General features: G+C 32.0%; 1 protein-coding gene across 1 annotated transcript in view; it reads left to right on the forward strand.

Moving 5' to 3' along the window:
- Nucleotides 1–25,911, forward strand: part of LOC141535858 (uncharacterized) — a 108,619-nt gene that overhangs the window by 69,221 nt on the left and 13,487 nt on the right. The window contains exon 4 of the mRNA XM_074256018.1: nt 21,462–24,730. Within this exon, the coding sequence (XP_074112119.1) occupies nt 21,462–24,730 (3,269 nt within the window). The remainder of the gene's footprint in view (nt 1–21,461; nt 24,731–25,911) is intronic.

The following is a 25,911-nucleotide window of genomic DNA, read 5'->3' on the forward strand; positions in this document are numbered from 1 at the left end:
TCATAAAACCTAGAAGCCACCACCAACCACGGAATGTCAGATGTAAAATCACAAATGATAATTATCTGCATTCATTAATCACTGCCGCTATTTTTTCTCGGGAGATAATGCTCCGGGAATGCCTGCATAAGACTCATCTCGAGATAACACGAGGCTTGTTAAGCGAATAAATCAACCAGAACAGTCAGTAAATGGTTAAGAGATATCCGGCAAATTGGAGGCGTCGGCCCAACATTGTCTCTGATGTCATCCCGATCAGTTACACTCTTTCAAGTCTCGTGGCATTATTCTACTCATATCTTTCGCGGACGCGATTTTCAGCCTTCTGACAAACTCGAGGAGAAACTTGCTCGGCCACCCAAGTAGGTTTTGATTTTTTGGTTTTATGTGAAGAAAATAATACAAGGATAGTTTATTAGAAATTTACAGATCATATTTGATTTTTGTCAAATTGATTATTGGCTAAAAATTTCAATTTTTGTTAATTTTTTTTTGGTTTAGAATTTCAAAATTATTTGTACAGTTTTCTAATTTTGAAAAGACTAAAAAAAAAATTAAATTTTTATTCATATTTTTTAGGTTCAAAATATTAAACTTAATTTTTTTTTTATAAACGACAGCTAAACACAAAAAAAAATTTACAGGAAAGATTTTTTGGAAAAATAAAAATTGAGATAAGTTTTATAACTTTTAGAAAACAATAAATAAATTTTTTGATAAGTTAATATCTCTAAAAAATTTTTTTATAAATAGAAAAAATAAATTTTTTTGAGAATAACTATATATAAAAATAAAAGCATCCTTACTATTAAGTAAGGCAATTATTAAATTGTCTATTTACCTATTTAAATAGACAATAAATCTACAAGGAGAAAAAACACTAAATGTCAATCATCTTAACAACAATTATTAGCATAAATACACAACAACCTAAAATAAAACTGACGTAACAAATGAAAAAAGAGTTCCATAAATTGCGGAGAAGTAAAAGGAACAAACAATGCATCTCGCAATTAATTTGTTAATTAGAGGCCACTAAATTATACATTATATTAAACATAAATACACAACAAATAGTAAGCTAGTAAGCGAAAAATGGCCTTGTACCCAACAAACTTGTATTATATCTTTCGTCATGTCATGACCTACGGTTTACATCTTCCTCAATACTACTCAGTGGGAACTGAATAAGACAGCTTCTATCCTAATTCTAAATATAAATAAAATAATAATATATGAAATAAGTTTCAAGTAAAAGTGCAGTAACCTCTATATCTACTTACTTCTCAGTACAGTGATCTCATTACGTTGGGCAACTTATAACCGAGAGCCTTGTATTCTTGTTATATTAATAGTTGTAGTAATAATAATAAAAAGTCTGTCTAGTGTAGCTGGAGACTATGATACGAGCAATCTCGGTAATTAGCACAAACATGTCTCATCTTGTGTCATAGACCTCTCCTTAGTCTTTTTTTTTAATTTCTAAAAATTAAATTTTTTTTTTTAATGAGCTCACTTAATTTTCAATTTCATACTTCTTAAAGTTTCAAAAATTTATTTTTCCAGGCATAAATCATACAGCAGTAAAAATCAATTATTTTCTTTCACATCAATAAAGAAAGAGTGACAGGTGCTGCACTTTTGAACTTCGCGCCAGATTAGTCCAAACTAATTTTTATTTTTAATAAATTTTATCAAAAAAAATTTTTTTCATGGTCTTCAAAGTTCAACCGAAATTATATTAAAACTTCAAAATATTATAATTATTCTATAATCTATAAATACATTTATAAAAAAAGGCAATTTGGCAGCTGAAATGAAAGTAGATTTCATAATGAATAGAAAGAAAAACTACTAGGATTGTATAAAAAAAAAAAAAAAAAATTAGTGCAACAGCAAATTTCATAATTGGTGTAGAGGAATAGGACATAATTTTGGGACTCAAATTAAAGCTTACTGAAAGAGCTTTCAGATGTAATTTACAGAGATTCAATAAGTTATCCCATTCATAAGTTATTCGAGTAAGAAATTGAAGAAATGTGAATTTTTATTATTTTGACAATTTTAAAATCTTGGCATTTCTAAATTACTTGATCGATTAAGTTCATCTTCGAACTTGACTTCGGTACCTCTCTGTAGAATAAGTATGTTGAGTTTGGTGGAGATCTGTTGATAATTGTAGACACTATCGTCCTGACAAGTCGCGTTATATCCCATATTTATATCAACTTTTGAACCATACACAGAAAAAAAAAAATTTCTTGAACCAAGAAAATTATTAGGAAGACTGAAGTTATTTTGGAGCAAGAAGAAATTTTCTTGGCTTAAAAAAATTTGATTTCGTTCAAAAAATTTTAACTTCATAAATGATTTTCTTGATTCAAGTTAATTTTTTCTTCTATGTACGATATAATTTTATTTTTATATTATATTAGAGAAGAAATAGATAAAAGAAAACAGTAAAATAAGAAAAAAAAATAAGAGGAGGTGCCCACCTTTACCTTCGTGACTTCCTACTATAACTCTAAACGCAATAGAGTAATCCTTTCTCTCATCCGCAATATACGTTACTATATGCTATTGCTATTATCAATAGGATTCCCACGGGGACAATGACTTTCTCTAAATAAACATTTCACTTATTTAAATCTTGTATATTATATATTATACATAATACATCACACATTATACATCAGACATCAGCCACCAGGAATCGGATAAGTATTTACACTTTCTAATGTTGGCAATGCTGAGAGTGATTTTTGTTTCTTGGTTATCGGGTGCGTCACCCGCATCATGACCCGCATCAGGCTGATTACTTCTTGCACCGAGAAATTTTATTCTGCTTTATAAATGTAAAATAAATCGAGAAGAAAGTTACAGGATAATAAAACCCTTGTCAAGCTTATACTCAAGTACATCTGCTGGTTTTTTGCCTAGGTATATAATATTAGATCTTAATAATCACCCGGAGCCTCTTTCTACTCACATTAAGTGTAACCCAAAGACACATGGAGAAATTTAAAGGTCACTTTAGATACTTGATGTGTAATTATTATTTTTTAAAGAAATTTTCTTTCATAAATTTAGAAAAATTAGGAGATGAAATCTTGAAGAAACCTCCACGATTCATTTTTAAAAATTTCAAATTGAGAAAAAGTCAACGCTACATATCTCAAGAAATATAAATTTTAGAGATTTGATTTAAGAGACCATTTTTGTAGAAAATTAAATTTCTTAGGGTTTGCTTCTTACGATTTTTCTTTGAATTCAGTTAATTATGAAATAATGTGAAAAAACAGAATTTTTAATAAAAAAGATCAAATGTTCAAGAAATTTTTTTTGACCGCAAAATTTTTATTTGCGAGCGAAAAAAACACTCTAAGCAACAATTTGAATTTTTTTTTAAATATAAAAGGATATATTTAACATAAAATATGATTATTTTTCATATTTGATTTTGGCAAAAATTTATTTAAATAAAAAATATATTTGCTTATAAATTTTTACGTGAAAGAAAATTATGTTTAGAATTTTATTGTCTTGGATCGTGAAAAAATGAATTTTTGAGGCCGTTATTGTACGGGATTTAAATCCCGAGGTTGTGAATAAGGTATCGCGCATCTGTTTATGCAAAAGGTACCAAGGATGTAAGGATGTAAGGACGTAAGATGTGGGGAAGGTACGTGTGGGCATAGCCGCGGGCTTACGTAAACTCTCGCGATTCAAGACCTGAGACCGGAGACTAGAGACCAGAGATTGAAGACCTAAGACCCAAGACCTGGGACCTGGACGCAGTCTCTAGACATTTATAAGATAAATTGTTATAAATAGTTTTAAATAAAAATACAAAGAGAGAGAAATACAAGCGGGTTAGCGAATAAGGCATGAGGAACTATATGGGACGTTGCTCTAAGTAAAAATATTTTCTATTGTGACATACGTATTTATGGGGACTATCGGTACAACGATCGATTTACCACTAACGCCTCGGGGAATAACTATGAATGCTGATTCTTATCAGATATTTATAGGGCGAAAATAGTCGGGGTAAATATCGAATTTATCTGATGTCGCCGAGAGATTTTTTAAAATATCATTTTTATTATAATTTTTTTTAATTTTTTCAATATTAAATTATAGCCTGCCATTTTGGATTTTTGCAGATTTGGTTGATAATCGAGGCGGAGTTTTTGTACGACTATGATTAAAGAGAGACAACTTGTATTTTTTCTTTTATTTAGTCCAAAACAATATCGAATTTTAGATTTTTCGGATCTTCACGCTTCAGGCATGCAAATTTAGAACCACACACGAATAATAATTTACTTTGCATTTATCATAAAATGATATGTGTGGATAAATATTCACATAAAGTCAGATCTGTAATAGACCGTTAATTTGCCACGTGACTCAACTCCTTGTGGTACCGTTGCGAATTATTTATATGTTAAAGACTTTTGTTTTCATTGAGATCATAATAATAGTCTTTAATCTTGAGTGACTTGAATTATTGTAAAAATTAAATGGGATAAGAAATGATGGAAATTTTTTAGATTTTTTTGTGTCTTATATTGAAGTTAACGCTAAATAACATACTATGTATATGTAGTAGAAGCTGAAAAGAATCATGACTTGCATGAACTAAAGTCATGCTTCATTAAAATTTATAATATTATTTTTATTTTTATTTTTATCTATGTTCTATAAGCGGGAATTTTTTTAAAACGTTAGAAATAATTTGTTTTTATAATATTTGATTTTTTATAAAATTAAAAAAAGTTATCAGCTGTTTGATAATTTTAAAATTATAAATAATAATAATAAATATTTTTTTAAATTGAATTTTTGTGGATTGTAAAAACAAATATCTGAGTCAAATCTGTGCCAAGTGATTCGAAAAATAATATTTTAAAAGTCAGCAATGCTTATCATAAAATTTTTACAATCGATCGTATAGAAATAAAGATTTTTTTGTGCCCTACATAACCGAGTTCGGCACAGTAGAAACAAAAGGTGACGTTTAAAGTCATAACTTAAGATAAGATGCATAAAAAAAAAAAAAAACAAGAATAGTCAGCGGCATGTACAATGAATATCTGGTTGGAAGATAGAGGACTGGTATAACCTGGAGAAATATACAACATTATGCTTGTATTATCCAGCGTGGAGCCATAAAAGTCTTGGGCTAGCTACCAGTCATGTATAAGGCATGAAGGCATGAAGCGACCGAGCCGAGAGAGTCCCACAAATAAACAAAGACTGATAATAAAAACCGATCATACAATACTTAATAATATTATACATAAGTAAGTTCAAGTGTGAGTATAAGCGTATGTACGCGTATGTAAGAGGGGTAGTCGGACGCGTGGATTTTTCCAATGAATAAATGTTAATTCGCCTACTATAATAATTACTTTACGAGTGGAGGGACTATCAGCGTAATCACTTTAATAGCCAGTCATGTCAGAGCTACACGCCGGATAGTAGCATCCAAGAATAAGTTACTCGGAAGAATTCATCGCCAAAGGGGTTTTACGAGGCCACCATTCTCAGTACACATCTCCACCATCATCATTATTGCCGATCAAACTGAAGTACAACTAAACAGCGACTTCAACTCCAACTCTAGAGAATCTCAAGTCCGACACGGATTCGCAATGATGCTTCAAAGTTAATTGTCAGGAGTTTATTTCTTCTTCAGATCGATCATTAAAAAAATTGAAAAATTCAAAAATAAACTACTTTAAATAAAGAATACATTTTTTTTTTATTAAGTTGATCTTTTTGGTTCAAATTAAAAATTTAAAAGAATAGTTATAATAATTTGAAAAAAAAAAATGTTTGATATTTTTCAACAAATAAACTATCAAAGACTAGATCAATTTTTTTGATCGAAATTTTCAAGAATAAAGACCTCTAAATACAAAAATTTTGAAATGCATCAAAAGTACTATGAGAATGCTTCTGTCCAGCCTGAAGAATGCGAAAAAATGTCACCAAATATTCCGGAGGCGTTCGTGGCTGAATTATATATGTCTTAAGTTAAAATGAGGTAAAAAAGGGTTGATAAAAAAATAGAGAGACTTTGGGAAATAAAAATAATAAGACAAGTGAAGAAGAGCAGCACACTAAGCGGCAGCCTTGAAGAACCAGTAGCAACAGCAGAAGAAGAAGAAGAAGAACAAGACTACGAAGAAGAAAACTAAGAAGAGTCCTTGTTGGGTGAGAGAGAACGTGAGGCTCCAATTAAAATAAACGTACGTCGGTTTTCTTCTCGTCACTCTTGAATCTCCGTCCACCGTCCAGCAGAACAGGCACCTTTTCATTCTCCAGGTCTTCTTTACCCCAGCACCTCGAGGCACCCAACTTTTATGTACTTAGGTCTTATGGTTTTATCCATCCCTGTGCACTCCAGCGGTGACTTTGTCACTCCGTTAAGAAGAAAACTATCCGGGAGTACGGTGCTAGTTAACTTGAGTGAATAAGAGAACGAGGATTGGATTGGATTGGACGCGTTTCTTTTGAGAGTTAAGTCGCCATATGTCGCCACAAAGGGATCAACGACTTGTTACTTCCATTCCTTGCTACTTACTAGATCCGGTCCTCGTAAGATACTCTGCTCGAGAAGAGGAGAGGACTCCGAGCAAGAAAAGTACTATCTGACGCTGACGTTATTTCACTGAACATAGACACCGAGAAATAACTTTTTAAACGGCTGCTTTCCAGTTCTTAGAACACACTGCCTTTTATTTATTTTTATCGACTAAAGACTAAAAACGTTTTGACTACGGACTAGAGGATACAGCCAACAGTTTAAGACAATAAATATCCATGAACGCTTGGCAAGATCCTCACGTTACTAAGTCCTTCGCGCCTTTTTTCGATTTTACTACTGCTGCTTGTCTTCACATGACTACCGATTTCCCAGTGGATACGCCAAGGATTCAAGGAATATGCAATGCCTACAAATATTTGAATTAATGTTCAAGGTTGACGGAACTTTCTTCAGCGATCTTAGAGATGCAATGCTCTTTTTTATGCAATCCTAGTCTTGAAGCTGCTTTTGAAGGGGGAGCTAATTCTTTGAAGAACAAAGTTTTTTTGGTCAATCGGAATGAGTTATGATGAGTTTTTTGAATTTTGAATTTCTGTTTCATCAAAATATCAGGCATGTCAAAATTGAATTTTTGATCAATTCAATACTTTATTAAATTATATTTTTTATTGTTTCGATTTTGATAATATTTACTTCATGATTTTTACTTATCGGGCTTTAATTATGTTTCATAAAAATTTTCTAATTTGATTTGATTTATTATTGTGAAAAATAACATTTTTTCTTTGATTTTAGGAGAAAAATTTGGTAAAAAAAAAACTTAGCTAAATTTATTAAGTAAAAAGATATTTTTTTTTTTGGGTATTCTTTTATTGATATTATCATATGTGTGCAGATAGAACTTAACTCTATAGTAAGGAGAAAATTGAGTAATTATATGCCATTTTCGACATTGAATTTGATCAAAAAATTATACATGGGCATATAAGGATATTTATGAACATATAAGGACAATTATGGATATATAAAGACATATTAAGCCAGAAATATTCTGATGTGGTGGCCACATATTAAAAATAATTTATGCTCATATCAAGCCATATATAATTTTATAAAATTTCGTGCATGGAACCGTAAAAGTGAATAGAATTTTTTCTCTTCCTTGAAAAGAGCAAATGTAAGTAAAATTTATGGATTATTTAAAAAAAAAATAAAAATTACAATGCTGGCTTTCTCGAATAAATTCCGAGTGAAAATATTTAAAGGAAACAGATGCGGTATTTTATATTGTCAGAAATTCTTGTCAGTTTTTTTGCACCGGAATAATACGGCTGAAGATAACACACATGAGTTTTATTTAGTGCTCCTTCGACTGCGGGTTCGAGATGTTATGTAACATACCGATTCCGATATAATACTGGTAAGTGGTTTTGTGCTGTACTATGAACACGAAACAATGGACACTGAAAATACGTGAGAATACCAATACATAACCTGTGATCGAGTAGAAAAGCTGAAAAGTAAATGCGATAAAGAATTCCCGAAGATACTGGGTCCCGCTTTTACTGCAAACTAAAAAACATCCTCCCGAGCCTCGTAAATTCTCAAAGAACAACTTAAACTTACTTGGAGTTTTCTTATTCTGGTGGTTCCTCTGTCTTTCTGTCTCTGTTCGCCAGCCCGAAAATACTTAAGGAAGGAACATTATTTAATTGACGGCATAAACATTTCAATTGGGGAACCTGAGAACCGAAGGAATAATTCCAATGTGAGGGCGATTAGTAATCGCTGGAGGTACAATACATTGCAGACGGTGCCATCAAGCCAAGTCTCGGCTTCATGTTTATGTAAAGGACACTCTTTGAATCCACCTGATCCGCGGATCTGTCTTTTCTGTCTCTTCTTTTATTTTCACACAGTGATAATCGGGTCTTATTTAAATCACTCCTTTCCCATCGTGGAATTCACGGGAATGTCTTGTCGGTAGGTGGATGAGAGAATTTTTGAATTTTCATTTATGATAATTTATTTTTTTTTTTTTAATTTTAATTTTTCTTCATTTTTTAATCTGAAGTAGAAAGTATTGAAAAAACAAATCATAGAATTTTTTTGTAGAAAATTTAACAAATTAAAATCAGGAGATCAGAAATTTTTTTTTGTTGTGTCTTCTTTACAAGTTACAAGTGAAAAAATGATTTGAAAAATTGAATTAAGATTTTTAAATTTATCAATATGAATTTTTTTTAATAAATAATTTCGTAAGCAAAGTTTGAAAAGTTTTTTTACTAAATTTTAAAATCATAGAATTCAATAAAAATAATTATTTAGAATAATAAAAACTATAAAAAGTGTAATTTTCAAAATTTCCATTAAATAAATTGAAAAGATTGTAATTTTTAATTTAAAGGTTCGATCATTTTTATCATTAGAATTTTTGTCTTCTCTTTTACGAATTAAAAAAAAAAAAATTACAGTTAAGAAAATAATTTCAAAAATTGAATTAACCTTTCTAAAGTGACTTAATATAAAATTTTTGAAATATTTTCTTTACAAAAAATAATCTTTGAAGTAAAATTTGAAAAAATTTCCCTCTAGTTTTAATTTCATACGGAGTTAAGATAATAAACTTTCAAAATAATTTTTTTACGTAATAAAAACTAAAAAAAGAATAATATTCAAAGTTTCAAAAATTTTTTTTTCATTTAAATTTTAGCTTTGTTCGATTTCGAAAGAAGAGAAAGTAAAGTTTCCTTGCAAAAAAGTAATAATAAAAAATGTAAAAGCATTGAAAAGAATTTGAAATGTATTCGAAGCATTCGAGGAATGCCGAGATGCTCTTACTTGAGTAACATCGTATATATACATCGGAATCGATTTCGTTTGTAGAAAAAATTCATTGCGCAATCGAACATTGACCTGGTGAAGAGTGCATGCTCAATAAAAGACTGAAAACACGGAACAATTTAACAGCGTGTGCTTAAAAAATATTTAAATTTGAATTTGAATAAAAAAAAATCAAAAGTAAAAACACTCGCGATATCATTGTCTTGAGAAAAGATAAATCGAGGAAGAAAGTTGGTGTTAGGGTTCTGCGTACTGCGTGGGCAGGAAGAGTCTGTCGGTGAACCCAACCACACCCAGCTCGCATCATCCCTAAAAAGAACAAAAAATTTATTGAAGTTTTAACAAAAATAAAGTAAAAGATAAAACAAATAATCAGACAAGTTAAATGACACAATGCAATAAGCGTAAAAGGGTTCGCTGGATTGATTTCCCTAGCGATAGCCCGAGTGAATAAAACAGCCTCTCAGCTTCAGCACCTTCCGACGGATGGATGACTGACGAGTTGTAGAAGCAGAAAAGAAGACATGCGTGGGTGGACATGGACAAGACGTCGTCGCTCGAGCCTCCTTCGTACTTGCTGTTATTACTATTATTACTATTATATATACTAGTACTCGTCAGAAGTTAAGAGTAAGGAGTACATTGATGTACATTGAAGTAGAAGTAGTAGTTGTTGGGAGAAAAATAAAGAAGACAGAAGAAAGAAGAAGGACATTGAATTGAATATAAAGAGAGATAAGCGGATTTGCGGAAGGGCTGTTATTCAAATCGACAGTAGCATCCGTCCAAGATGTAAATCGGTCATTTATAATGTCACTCAAGGAATGCCGATGGACAACTCGTCTACTAGATCATCTTTATGCAATTATTTTTTTAGAAATTTCTGTGAGAGAATTTTATAAGGCTATATTGGAAAATTTGTTTTATCAGATGCTCAAATATCAAAATTGTCTATCTCAGAATGGACATATATGACTTTATATCGTCATAAATGCCCCTGTATAATTTTTTTATCAAAGTTAGTGTTGAGACATTTCCACTAGATGGCGTATGATTGCTGAATTATCTCACTACAAGAGAGTTAAATTTGAAATATCAAGTTAGGAAGCAAAAATCATTCTTTTAACTTTCATAAAAAGCTTATTTGACAATAATTTTGGTTTAATCAATTACTAAACCAATTTTTGATTTGTCAAACATATTAATTAATGTTCACATTGATAAAAAAAATGAAATACAATAACGTAAAATTAAATATTCATCAGCAAGTACCATTCAAACCAGCATGCATAGATACTAGCAATGCATAATATTAATACATGAGGCCGAGAGAGCCGAAGATCGATGGACCTGCGACCCGCGAAAGTCGATCGAGTATCCTCGACCATGTACGGCAATAATTTACAGACGATCTTCTTCCGGCATTGAAGCCTGTAGTCTTAATGAGGCCACGTGGCCGGTGAGCCAGTTACGTAAACCAACCTCGGCCCAAAGGGGATGCCTGTGTTGTATGTGTTTACGACAGTCTACATACACTGTGTAGACTACATACAGTACCTTTACCAGCATCTATTACTAATAAAAGCACTTATACTTATTATTTTCTTGTATTATTGCCAGTGGATGTACAAAAGGCCATAAACACGCTCCGTTGTGTCGGTGATGGCTGTAATGTTAAATATAAGTTAAGTAGTGCTCTCTCTGTTGTTATTATTGTTATTGTTATTGTTATTATTGTGGAGGTTGGAGTAAAAGTAGTAAAGAAAATAAAAGGAAGAGAGGGACTGGATATGGTCTTTGGCCGATCTTCCGGAGATACAGGAAGGACTCTGTCTTGAATTCCTTCTTGAGAATCGCGAATCGATGTTCTTTCCATTGTGTTCTTCACGGCACGGTGGAACCTCCCAGCGCGACAAGATGATGCATCGGTACAACGAACCGTCCGAATATTTCGGGGGAATTTTAACTTGAATCCTCGTGAATTATTGGGTTAATAAATTTGGATAAGTGACGAGGTTAATGATCTTATTATAGCCATACAATGTAAGATTTTAGGGACAAGAGATAGAGGAAGAAAAAGAATAAGAAGGTGTGGAAGAAAGTTTTTTGGAATTGTTCATTTATTCAAAATTTTGAATAAACATTTTGGAACCTTTTTTTGAAAAGATTCAATTTTATTAATATACTTTTAATAGCTTCTAAACATCAGATTAAATTGAAATTTTAGACAGTTATCAATTTATTTAATAAATTTGTTTCATTGTCTGGATCAGGACCTTTTGGAATAGCAATTTTTCATTTTTGAAGACATGGTAGTGGCTTGCGCCAAGTACACGTTTAAGGCGCGTTCTAAAACATGCTTAGTTTAACCTTTGAGATAAACTCAAGGGGATGATTAGGATCAACCGGGGAGTTTCCTACATGTTTTATAATTTAAAGAAATGTTTGAAAAATTAAAATACACGCTTTAATCGAAAATCAAACTAAAAAGCTTAAAATAAACATAGCATAAGTAACAAAAAAATTAATTTTATTTTAAAAAAGGCTTGAGTGTTAGTTAAAATATTTTCATAACAGTTATTCACTGATATCAATAATTTCCAGTGATAAAAAAACGTAAAATTTCAGAAAATAGTCTCGGTTAATTTTTACAAAATGAATCCATTAAATAAACACAACTTCCGCGTTTGGCCTACAGTTACTTTACTCTCCGTCAGTAAAGTTCCTCATTAAGCCCATCAAGTGATTTATCACAACCGCAATCCGAATTTTTTCTTTCGGTGCCTCAATAACTTAGCCTTAAGACTTAAGCGCATAAAAAATAATCAGTGTCATCGGCAAATTTACCGGCAAGCCTCTTTCGATAAAAAAAATCATTTAGCTGTTTAATTTTTTGTCCTCGCGGTTAAACTTTCGGACAACAACCAACAACCAGAGACAAGCGACAATGAAAAATGATAAATGATAACTCTTTAGTGGAGGAACAAAATAAATAAAAGAGTTGAGTCTAACCTGGGGGCATTTCAAACGATTATCGGAAATTGCGCTCGAGCGTTGACCGCGAATAACTGTCCAGCTTTAGCCGCTGCAGAGTAAGATGTGGCCGTGATCTTGATGCTGTTGCTCTTAGCTGTGAGGAAAGGCCTGGCAAGAAATGAAGAAACATATACATACTATTTAAAGCCTTGGGTATTATATATATCCATATATATTTATAAAATACGGTATGTAGTATGTAGTAATACAGTACATATACATACCCTTTCTCTTCCTCACTTCCCTCACTTAACGTCAGCATCTCTTTAATGTTAATGTTTATGGCGATCGTGTATTGATCTGGATCTGGATCTCAGTCTTGCCGTCTTTATACTTTTCTCGGTAGTTATTTATTTTATTTTAACTTTTATTATGATATTCCTACTGGACCGGTCACACCTGCATGTACTCACCAATTTCGTCTTCTGATCTCGGACATGGGAATACCGCAATTCGTCTACTTTCACTTAAACATTTCACATCCGCCTTATATTATAGTATGTTTCTTGCTATTATTTATTTATTTTTTTTTATTGAAGATCGCGGGCTAACAAATAAGAGAAATGTTGTTAAATTAGCGGAAGCAGGCAGGGTTTGATGGTATTATAACGGGGAGTTTCAGTTTTTTTTAATTGGGCATTTGGAAAATAATTGGTTGGTAAATCTTGAAGAAATGACAGTAATTTTTCAATTATTAGTTTCAGATAATCGGTCAATTTTTCTGATTTTTTTCATTGAAATTTTATGGTTTACATTGAAAAAAAAAAAAAAACCGAAATTGAAGAATATTTTTTAAAATTTTAAACAAAAAATTAATTATTAAAAAACACTTTTCTTTACTTTGGAAAAAATTTGAATTTCTCTATCATTAATTTTTTAATATTAAATTGATAAAAAAAAATTTTTTTGACCCAATAAATTTATTTTGAGGAATTTTAATGTCTTTAATCAAACGAAAAAATTCTTAAACTAAGAAAATTTTATTTGTTTAAATAAATTTTATTTAATAAAAAAGCTTTAAAATTTTTAATTTTATAAAATTAAAACTCTTAAAAATTGTATTTATTTTAGAAAAGGTAATTTTTTTATCAGTAATGTGTCAAATAATTTTTTTTCATTTTTCCTTTAAATTGATAACTTAATTCTAATAATAATAAAAAATTTTCCGATATCTCGAATTTAAATAAATATTATCAACGGTTATTAGAATGTGAAGTTATACTTAGAAGTAGCAGCTGATAACAAAAGTTAATTATACGGTACAAACTGAAGCAAAGATATAATATAAAGTTATAAGATATTTATTAGCGAATAAGTGGACCAAAATAACTGGTCAGAGTGCAGTTATACATAAGATCGCGTTAAACAGCCTAAGACCAGGAAGAGGCCACAGAACATATATACACAGTATAGATAGCAGTAATGCGGTGAATAGAACAGTAACCAGTGTTATATATATATGTATAAATATAGCGCTTAGAGCCGAGGATTCGACTTAACTGGTTATCGGTATTGAGAATCAAAGTTCCCGGTGATATCTCGTTATCCCAACTAATGCTGCTGGATAAACCTCTACTCATCCAGTTAGTATACCGTTACGCGCACAGAGTCCTCAATACTCATTTCCTCATGGGAATTTTTCCAAAACTCTCGACAGAATATAGCACATTCTTGGCAAATAGTAGGCTAATAAATTCATTGACTCGATAAATAAAATAAAATAAGAAATGGTTCAATGTTTTTGAATTGAAAAGGAAATTGATCGATAGAGGATTAGATTTACGGGCATTGTTATTATAATTGTCGCGATGGTATCTGCTATCTGGTGTGGGAGATATATCTCATGAGATCGGCTCTAGACATCAGCATCAGCATCCGACAAGACTCTACTCTGGGTGGATCGTATTACGTTCAAGAGAAGTCAATGATCTTGATCGTGATCATATGCGCCCGTTCACCTTATATTCTGCACTTCTTACTTATTTTACTTATATGTTATATTATTCTATTTCACTGAGTTAAGTTGAGAGATCTTCACTCTTAATAGTATTGCTTACAATAATAATATATATTATTAAGAGAATAAGCAAAATTTTGTGGCCAGTGTATTATATGATAAAATGGGTTATTATGGTTAAATTTCGTATTGTTAGAAAAGCTTTGACCTAGAGTTGTGCATTTTCATGATTTCATATTATTCTCACCAATAGTCAATTTATAATGATAAGTACTTAGGCTGCAGTCGAAAATGCTCTATCTCTAGATACATAATTGAGAAATGACCCTGTATCTCGTGAACTACTGACATTTTTAAAGATATAAGCTCATCTCGACGTTGCACTCATCAAGACCTTTCATTTAAGTACCCATATCATTTTTTCATATATTTATATATATTATATATATATGTATATATACAAAATATATCAAAATGCATGTGGGTACTCAAATGAAAGTTCTTGATAAGTGTAACATTGGGATGAGCTTATATCTTTAGAGACATCATTAGTCAAAAAAGTACAGTGCAATTTAACAATTGCACAATTAAACAATTAAACAATTAATTATTTAGTAAAGCAAAATTTTCTTTATTTATAGTTCACAAGTCACGGCAGTCACATAGTGACTGCAAGGTTGCTAGTAAAAATTACAATAATTTAATTTCTGGTCAAAATATCAAAGATACAAAAAGAACATCATGTACCTTTTTTGTAAAAATCAAATTTTCTATAAAAAAAATTGTTGATTAATTTGATCGTTTCTTTTATCATTTAATGAGAAATTGAATTTTAAAGTAAAAAAATTTTGAAGCTATCAAATAATACTATTTTCAAAATTTTAACTTGAATTTTCGTTCAAAATATTGAAGTTTCGAAAAATTAATAAGCGACTTTTTTTTTAGACAATTTAATTCTAATAAAAAAAATTTATTTTTAATATTATCGTATCTTTTATTTTTTAGCTGAAATTCAAATTTAAAATGGAATTCTTAAAAATCTTATTATTAAAATTATGATTAAAATTCTTAAAAATTTATATTGTTCTTAATAATGATCGTAATAACAGTAATAATAAATATATTTGCTTGCAAGTTCCGAGTCCGTATCGAGATATATCTCGTGAGAACGCTAATCGATTGTCGAATGATTATTATTCATCGGTTATTGCTTTTGCATGATTAAGTCACTGTAATTGTGAGATAAATTCGTCTAGCTTTGGAGGTCAAGTAACTTTAAGAAGCAAAACAAGATTAATGTTAATTAATTTGTAAAGAAACTAGAAAAACCTGTCCATTTTGGGTATTATATATAAAGTAAATAAATAAATAAGTATTGCTAATACGTATAAAAACGTTTTTTTGAATTTTAGAGGCATGCAAATTATACCTGTTACGTTTAATTAACTGGATTTCAATAAATGATTGTTTCTTATTTGTTTAAGATTGTACAATATTTTATTGACGATTTATAATTTGGGTTTTTTTAATTTCAATTCTAATTCCATAACCATAACATTTGTTTTTATGATTAATGTTCAGAATTATTTATTATTCAATGGAAAGAATAAATAAAAATATAATTAAATGTTCACTGAAAAAAAAAAAAAAAAAAAAAAAAAATCAATTTACTCCTGACAAAAATTCTTAAATAAAGAAAATTATTTTGAAGAGTTTCATTGTCTTTAATCTAATAAAAATTAAGTGACGCAAAAAAAATTCCTCAGTTCAAGAATTCTTCTTTTTAATTAATTCAATTTTTTTTTTTCAGTTTACTTATTATTAAATTTACAGGAAAAAAAATAATAACTTTCGAAGTTATTTTTATCTCTAAAGTTTTCTTTAATTTATCAATTTTTTATTATTTTACCCATTTGTAGATATTAGAATTGAAAATTGACCGAATAATTGATTCATTATTTAACTCTGATCATTTTTTGTCATTAAAAAAAATTTTATATCTCAATGATAGAAGTGTAGTTAATTATAACAGAACAAATAAAAAAAAAAACTCTAATCGAATTCCAAAAGATGATAAATTATTATTCATAGGATTTAAATTAATTAAATGTAATTTTAAAATAAGTTTGATAGTTTTGAAAGTCAAATAAACTTGATGAAGAAGCAAAACAGGATTTTTGGTACGAGCAATAAATATTTGCATCGATTTTTTTTTGTTCAATTAAGATTGAGAGATTACATATTATGTTTTATGGCCTAGACATTGGAAAAAATTTAAGTGAAATATTTATTACAGCGAGAAAAAAGTATAAATCATGGATACAATGGGGAGGTTAAAGATATTTATAAAAAATATAAATAAAAATGATTAAAACAGTTCTGTTGTCTCATGGGCATCGGAGCGTTTCGCGAGTAGTATTGTTATGCTGGTGATGTGTAATGCACTGCACATAGACCTAACTTAAATAACAGGAGCAACACTGACCTTACTCATACACGTGTTCACATAAAATATTACGGGCTTTTATGCGGTCACGCCGCAGCGATAACCAAGCTAAACCAGTCGCCTAAGAGTCTCTCAGTCTCAACTCTCGACGTCACCTTTTTTATTTTCCTCATATATATAAACACATAAATGCATATAAATATATAATACATAAACGAAACACAATGTTATGTCTACGATAAATTTTCGTCATGCTGCATAAATAATAACAGCAACAACCACTCGAGCTATCTCTGCTTTATTCAAATTATCTTATCCATTTAAAATTATAAATCCTAATTAACTTGCCATTTACTTTACTTATCTCAATTATCTTAGATTTTTTTTTTTATACTTTAAAATTAGTATCAAATTTTTAGTTAAAATAATATTTTATTTAAAGTATTTATTTATCTATAAAGTAACACACTTTTTATCATAACAATAATAATTGTGATTTTTAGATGGAATAATAATGACTAAATTCAATAAAAATCGTCCAAATAATTTAAATTATTTATAAAGAATTAATCTATTAATTAATTTCTTAGTAAATTTTAAATTTATAATTTTTACTAATAATAAAAATGTTAGATTTTTAAGAATTCCATTTTAAATTTGAATCACAGTTTAAATTAAGAGATACGATAAAATTTATAAGGAATTTTTTTCACAAGAATTAAATTCCCGATAGAAAATTCTTATGATTTTTCCGTAGTTTCGATATTTTGGACAAAAATTAAAATTTTTGAAGATAATATTATTTAGATGTTTCAAAATTTTGTGACTTTAAAATTAAATCTTGATTAAATGATAAGATAAATATTAAAATTAGTAAGGAAATTTTTTTATAGAGAATTCGATTTTTTACAAAAATATTTTGACCAGAAATTCAATTATTATTATTACTATCAATTATGATATTAAGAGTTTTTATACTTAACATAAAAATTAAATTAAAATTCATTTAAAACAAAAAAAAAATAAAAAAATAAAGGCAATTTGTCTGAGACAGATGTGATCAAGGACAATAAAAAGGTCTCGCGTGGTTTCACTCATGACTCGAGAATGCCCGGAAGATTTTTCCAGGACGTTGATCCCCATTGTTCCTCTCCTTTGGAATCTTTAAATTGCGTAATACGCCGTAAGCTGTAACTTGTAAGTTATAAGTTGTAGGTAACGAGCCATCCGGGTAAAAATATAAAAATATGAAATTAGCTTTACTTCGTCAAACAAAAACTCTCTTGTGTGTACTTAACTATAATTTAATGCAAGCCAGGAGACCAAAGAGATCTCGAGACCAGACGCCGTAATGGAATTATATCGACTCCTGCAATTAAAAATAATTAAATACCAGTCAAATACTGACTCGAATTCCGGATTCGCGATCTGCGATTCGCGTTCACCGACCATTAAATCACCGGCTAATTTTCTCTGTCACGAACCAGGATCGTTAATTATCATCAGCTTCGGCTTTAGCTAAACAAAAGTTTAAGTGGTTATATAATTAACTCGTACTCGTTGACCAGAGTGTCCTTTAGCTCGCGGCTCTTCTGTTTAATTTTACCTCTGCGACGCAGAACTCCACTGCACTGGTACCGAGTTCTCCATCAGTTTACCGGAAACGGATACACGCTCCACGAAAGCCCAACTCATGTATCTCATGTCAATATCTACACGTTCATACTCACACTTTTTACATAAAATATATATAAAAAATTAAAAATAACATCTCGTTGTTGTTCTGTTGTGACTCACCACAAAAGAGCAAATCAAAATAATCACTAACGCGAATTATATTTTCTGTAGCCAACAATCGTTCTTACGTAGTCTTTTTTTTTAACGCTACAAATATAACCGTCCATTGTTCCCAGTACAAATAAAGTAATAAAAAGCATCTTTGCTTATATAACGAGTGAAGTTTAACTCCATTTATATATGTCTATTTTTTTTTTCAATAAATATTTTTTTTTAAATTAAATTCATTAAGATTAAATTACATGTTTTGATCAATTAACGGAACCTTGGTTGTGTTAAATTAGTGGTATCATTAGTAATAAAAATAATAATAAGATTTTATATTAAATCCAATTTTTAAAAAATAATACAACCAGATTTTTGTCTCTAAAAATTCAGTGATTTTTTTTTTCCAACAAATATTATCTGATAAAATTTATTTTCGTTGAATCATGAAAAAAATTATATTTGATTTTTGTAATCTACACAGTAAAAAATCTTGAGTCAAGTTAATTTTTTTATCATTATATAATTTTGAAGAACTTAATCCTCTTAATTTTAGTTGAAAAATTCTTGAAGTAATAAATTTTTCTTGATTCAAGAATCTTTCGTCTTGATTTAAAAAAATAAACCTCTTTAAAATTATTTTCTTGGTTCAAGAATTTTTCTCTCGAATTAAGTTAATTTTTTTTTCAGTGTACGTTTTTTGACGCAATAACGCAAAATTTTTTACGTGTAATTTCATATCAAAATCAATTATGACTTCCTTGTTTGTAAATTTAAATCACTTAAATTCGAAAAAATCACGTAACACAAGTGATAAATAACAAGAACCTGCTAAACAATAAACGACATATGCATAAAAATAAAATGCAAAGTGATGAATGTATGAGTTGATAATCAATAAAAGGGTACAGGTTAATTCAGTAGGTACAAACACAACAGTTGGAGTATCTTAAAGCGAGAAAGACACGGGTCTGAATGTCTAGATGATTTACAGTACTGAGAGACATTATTCAGCAGTAGTAGCAGCAGGTTGCCCTGTGATATTTACAGTGTGTTTCAGTACGCAAGATTGTAAATACGGACCATACAGACCATACAGACAACGGACTGCGGACTACGAATAGCGGATAGTAAGAAAGAGGAAGTATAAGGATCCTTTACTTGCATTAAAGATTAATAAAAGTCTAAGAGAGACAAGTTTAACTACTGGTACAACTACGTCTGGGTATGGCTGCGTAGATCATACTTACGATGGCTATAAAGACCAGAATATACTTTACGGTTGTGTGGGCGTAAGTATCCTGTACTGTTTGCATAACGTATACATATAGACATTATAGCTTTGCATCTCTTGAGCTCTACTCCACATACATACTCCGTAAATTAATATCGTGTAATAGTAGTCAAATACTCGGATGCAAACGAGGTGACTTAAATTGTCAGAGCGTACCGGGTGGTCATTTCGCGTTACTTTTTTTCAAAGGGCTTTGACTTCCTGAATTCTTTTTTATTTTAATTGGAATTCATTTTATTACGTTGATAATTCACTATTGAATTAATTAATCGCGAGTGATCGGGTGATAAAGTTGTCCTATTACATCATTCCGGTCTGAGTTAAATCAATTCATTTATAAATTAATACGTTGGAGTATGTTTTTGAGTTATTGGTTCAATTATAGTTGATGGTACTTGTTAAATAATTTATCTTTAATTTATTTCAGTGATTCGCAAAAATCATGATACTTTAATTGTATAATAGTGAAGTCAGTACACAGTAGGATTAAGAAACATTTATTAAAAATTTTTTATATTGAAAAAAAAAAAAAAAAAAAAAAAAAAAAAAAATAGTTTTAGTTGAATTTTTTTTTTATGATACATATGTTAATTTTTTAGTAAATATAAAAATTTATAACAATACACTTGATAATTTTTTAAAATAATAATTCTCTATTAAATATAAAAATTAACTTAAAAAAATTTTTAATCTCCTAAATAATTAATTAATTAAATGATTTAAACTGTAATTTTTTGAAAAATTCAAAAATTAATTTATCGCAATTAATAATTTATCAATAACTTTTTAAAAATTACCCATTCAAAAAAATCATCAAGAAGAGCATTAATCTTCACATATTAATTCAAAAATGATTACTTAAAATAATTTTCAATCAACCATTAGTTAAAAAACCTCTTTCTCAACCAATTTTCATCAAAGAAACTCCATTAATTAATTCTAACTTAATTTCTCAGAAGACAAGCAATTCCTTGTAATTAAAAGCTAATGACTGGACATCTAAAAAATTAATCGTCTAACCCACTGCACAATAAAAGCCCCCATCTTAACAAATTATTAAAAGGTTAGGGTCAATCTGCCCGTCAAAACGTCCGTCAAAATAGCTGTTCACATCACATTGTATTCCATTACATTAAGATGATGATCATCAATATCAATCAGCAATTAGCGGTTGATTTAACCAAAAAATAGGCATTGTCTAGTGTCTAGCAAAAATAAATCAAAGTCAACCTTGAGACTAGTAGGATGAACGATGAGGCGAGTTAGCGATGCGGTAAAAGACAAAGTCCTCTCTCTGTGTTGATCCACCATAAATACAACCTTATAGTCTGTAGTCTAAAGATCCTCTCCATACACTAGGACCGTTAGACTGTTGTAAATGCACGTGGGTCACGACTGCTCCTCGTGAGTCGACACTTTTACTCGAGCAACAAAAACAAACCACATCTTAATCGTTCGATCTAAATCGTTAATTTTTCTCCCATCTCAAATTCTAATTTTCTAGGTCACTAGTCAATTTAATTTTTTATTTTTGTGCTTCTAGACGAGGCTCAGGACCACCGACAAGGAAGGACAGCTTTTAACACCGAGTCCCCAACATCGAAGGCGAAACGCGAGCAGATATTCCGAAATCGTTTGGCAGTCCGCCGTCGACAGGCCTTGACCCGTTCTGTTTCTCCGAAAAGCCACCTGAATTCCACTTTGAAATCCTCTCTCAACAATTCCCAGGACTTACTGGAGGTCCAGGAAACCAGACACAGCGTCTACGTAACTGCCCCTTCAGACTTAGACTTGGACGACCAGCCGACTCTTGATGAGGAGAGCGAAAAAGAAGAAGAAGATCATAGCACAATTGGTTTATTATCTCGCAACTCATCGCCCAAAAACGGGTCTTTGATTCAATCATCGCAAATGAGAAGAAAGAACACTGTGGTGATGCCCGAGTCACTGTACAATCACTTCCGGCCAGTAGAAAGCAACATTCCTATAGAAGACATGACGCAATTTCGGTATTTTGGCCAGAAAATTCGCCCGGAAAACACCACTAGCAATAATTCTGTCGAAGTTACCAGCACTTCTGCTTCTCCTATGCAGAGGAGGAGATTCTTTATCAAAGGGTTCAGCACTACCGCGACTCCTTCATCTAAACTCGAAGAAATGATCAACGAAGAGATGAACATCGCCGTCGATAAGTCTACTGTGGAGAAGAACAAGATCCCCAAGACCAAGAACCTCTTAAGGGGCACTAATTTGTATCTTAGAAAGAGCCAAAGGTCAGATTCTTTGCCGGCGAATGTTACTGCCAAAAACGGAAGCACCGAAGGGAATTCTGTCCAGCTTGATATTGCTTCTAATGACGTTACGCTTAGGACTTTGGCTTTGAATGACACCAAAGATGAGTCCTTGATATTAAAAATTGAAAAGCCTAAAAGTTCTCCCGTTCGTAGCAAGAAAACAGGCGTTTCAAAAACTGGAAATAACAAAGAAGAAAAAGGGCTGATGATGCCTTCAGAGTCTTCTCAGGTTCTCGGTAGGATTTCGACATGGCTGTCCATAAACGTTGACCCAATGACACCCTCGATGGACAGAGAAAATGTAGGTACTTCTTCTAGCTCATTGCGAATTGTTGTAACGGAGATACCAGCAGTATCAGAACTAACGGGAAATTCGTCTGGTTTAGAGCCTGTAAATATCGTTGCTGAGAATGTTGTTACTTTAGTGCCTTCACCATCAACATCAACATCAACATCAACATCATCATCATCATCATCATCATCATCATCAATATTAACTACAACATTAACACCGACTACAACAGCGGCTACAGTAACGGATAATTTTACTTCAGCAACAGGGATTCTTAATGAAGAAACACCTGTTGCGCTAGCACAGCAGATGCACCCGTATGCCTACACGATCACAAATGTAACTCGGCTGCTAGGAAACTACTCCGGACCTGGGTCAAATGACAACCCGTCGTTGACAACGTTAAAAGAACAAGTAAATTCTTGGTTTTCTCCTCCTCTTGTTACCTCTGGCATGGATCTACTACACTCGACGCGCACGCCCGGCCCAGTCAGTGTTGCTCCGACTGCCGTTGAACACAGTGCTACAACTGAGCAGAGCACCCCGCTAACTGCTGCTGCGCTCTTGGTGGGAGAAACTTTTAACGATACTACTTTACAGCAACAAGTCGCCGCGTATTCAGTTCACCGCAACACTTCTCAGGCATCCACTGTGGTTCTAATCTCGATTGATAATCCTGCTGTTGTTTCTGTTGTTGTTGGTTCTTCTAATTCTAATTCTAATTCTAATTCCAATCCCAACTCCACTGAACCAACCAGGACCTCTGCTGAAGAAAAGGGACACCTTAAAAAAGTGACTGATGAAGAGAAGACTACTGTAAGTGCAATTGTTGACAAAGAAGTGACCAATGACAGAAAACTGTTTAGGTCAACTACCCCCAGTGCAGTTAGTTCTGAAAGAAAGGAAGCTGACCAGAATCTGCCCAGATCAACGACTCCAGAAAGTGTCGAACGAAAGTCAACACTGAAGTTGACCACCGAAAGTGGGGAAAAGGTGCTAGATAAAAAGGAGGTTAATGACAGAAGGCTTTTGAGGAAGTCGGCCAGCGCAGTGCTCAATCAGAGGATCACCGGGGAGGAATCTGTTAGAGATTCTAAGAGGCGTCGAAGTGATATCAGAAGTGGAAGCAGGAACACCAAAGGACGTGTTGATGAAAGGGTCGGCTCGAGGTCCATTGACGGGAAAGATGAGGTGATTCAACTGGTTGATAGTACTAATAATAGTTATAATATTGGCAGTATTATGGCGAATAGCAGTATGATAGGGGAATCTGGTGCGAATTCTGGGTCTAGTTTGCCTGTAGTTGGTGAAGGCCAGAAGTTTGAAGGTGTGAAGCTGAACTTGAGCGAGCCGGTGAAGGGGAACGGGGAAAGTGATAGTGAGACTGGATTTGGTGATTCAAAATTGGTCAGCTCAACCGTGAAAACTCCGGTTTTTCCTATTACTCCGATGATTTTAGACGATAAGGATAAGGAAATGGAAAAGGGTGAGGATCAGGAAGTCGCAGAAAAAATCGAAGAAACTGCGAAAGCTCCAGACAGACCGTTTGGAATCGCGAAAGACTTGGACCCTTCTGAAATTCAGAAAATGTACCGATCCCAGACGACCTTGAAGCCGGAAGGAACAACGCTTCCGGAGACAAACCTGGTGACCTCTCCGCAAACTCCGAAAATGGAAGCGAAGAAAAACGGGGAGAGGTCGCCAGAGGTCAGGGGAAGAAATCTCTCGGACAAGACCAAGGATAAGGATGATGTTCTGCCGATAATGCATTTGTACAATACGTCGGATATTTTTAATGGGACGATGAAGGATTTGGAAAATAGAGAGAACAGAACGGTGGAGGTGAAGACTGGGGAAGAAAATGTCAGTGCGAAGGGTAGAAATAAGGAAGCCGCGTCGAATTCTACAGCCAAGGTCCAGAATTCGAATCCGGCCTCTGGATCTTTCGGGAACAAAACCAGGCACAAACCGGTCTACTTTTCCGGCCCGGAACCCAATGGGTATCATCAGGTGAATTCGAGTTATTACGAACCCGGGATCATTCCGGTTACTATGCGCGACCCGATAAACATGAGTGAAGTAATCACCAAAAGGCACGACGGAGACACTTTGGCGACCCAGGAAACGGTCGTTATCGTGAGTTACATACTCGCGGGACTTGTTTTCTTCCCGATTGTTGTTGGGGTGGTGCTTATCTTCAGAAGACTGATAATAAAGAATCGCAAGGTGAGAAAACATTTTTTTTAATTTATTTAGGGGGGAATACATTAAAGAAAAATATTAACTTGATTTAAAAGAAAAATTCGTGAACCAAAAAAATTTTTACTTCCCGTTTTGAAAATAATTCTCAAAAGTAGGAAGTTATAGATTTCGATCCGATTTTGAGAATACGAGTTTTCATCAGATCTCCATGTTTTGAGGTCGTAAGAAGACGTTACGACCATTTCCGACGAAACGTCCGGCCATATGTGTGTGTATATTTATAAAGAAAATTTTGTCGTACGTATCACCCGATCAAGATGAACGATACGGCGTTCGAACGTGTTTATTGAAACTCCGAGCTAATTAGATTTTGAAGTCAATCGGTCGAGCCGTTTCAAAGATATTTAAAAAATTAAAAACTATAATTTTATAAAAATTAAACTATAACTTTATACTAAAAAATATATTATATTTTCTAAGTATAAAAAAAAAAATTTCTCTATAAATTATCCATAAATTTATTTCAAAAACGAAAGATGATTTTTTTGGCTTCTGGATCATGTTCACCTTGATTATGATGAACCTTTGACTGCACGGTCACCCCACGTCGCGAGATCAGTGAGTTATGGTTTCGATCGTTAACGAGCGCGTCTGTAGACAGTGTAACAATAAAAATAAAATTTTCGTGATTTAAACTCTAACTTTTAAGCCATCAACCGTCGACGCAAAGCCGGGATGAAAAAATGAACTGCCGACCGTTCACGGACACGCGATCTTGCAAATTATTCCCCGACACAGCAGTTTAACTTTAATATTTGCAAATATGCTCCACGGTTTAACTCGTAATGACACAGTAGGCATATCCATGCACGGTGAATCTTCATTTAATTTTGATTATAGACCATTAATCCTCACTATCCTTGTGCCCAATCTCCAAAGATACAGCAGCACATATGCGCAACATATTTATATGTATGCGTAGTTTTCTTAAGACAAGTCAGACAATTTATTAACGATATTATTAAAATCTATATAAAGCGCTTTGCATTGCATTGAAAAGTTGGATTTCCTTGGGCTTACGGGCTTGCACATCTTTTAATTAACAATGTTACGGCCTTGTAGTATTGATAGTGTTGATGACCTGACGGGTGTCATCTTCAAGACTTTCATCTTCGTTCTTGATCTTATTATTTTTTTTCATTTGT

This window comes from Cotesia typhae, unplaced genomic scaffold, assembly GCF_013202065.1.
Source record: "Cotesia typhae breed Kobodo isofemale line unplaced genomic scaffold, CoteBio_Ctyphae scaffold_152, whole genome shotgun sequence".
NCBI lineage: Eukaryota > Metazoa > Arthropoda > Insecta > Hymenoptera > Braconidae > Cotesia > Cotesia typhae.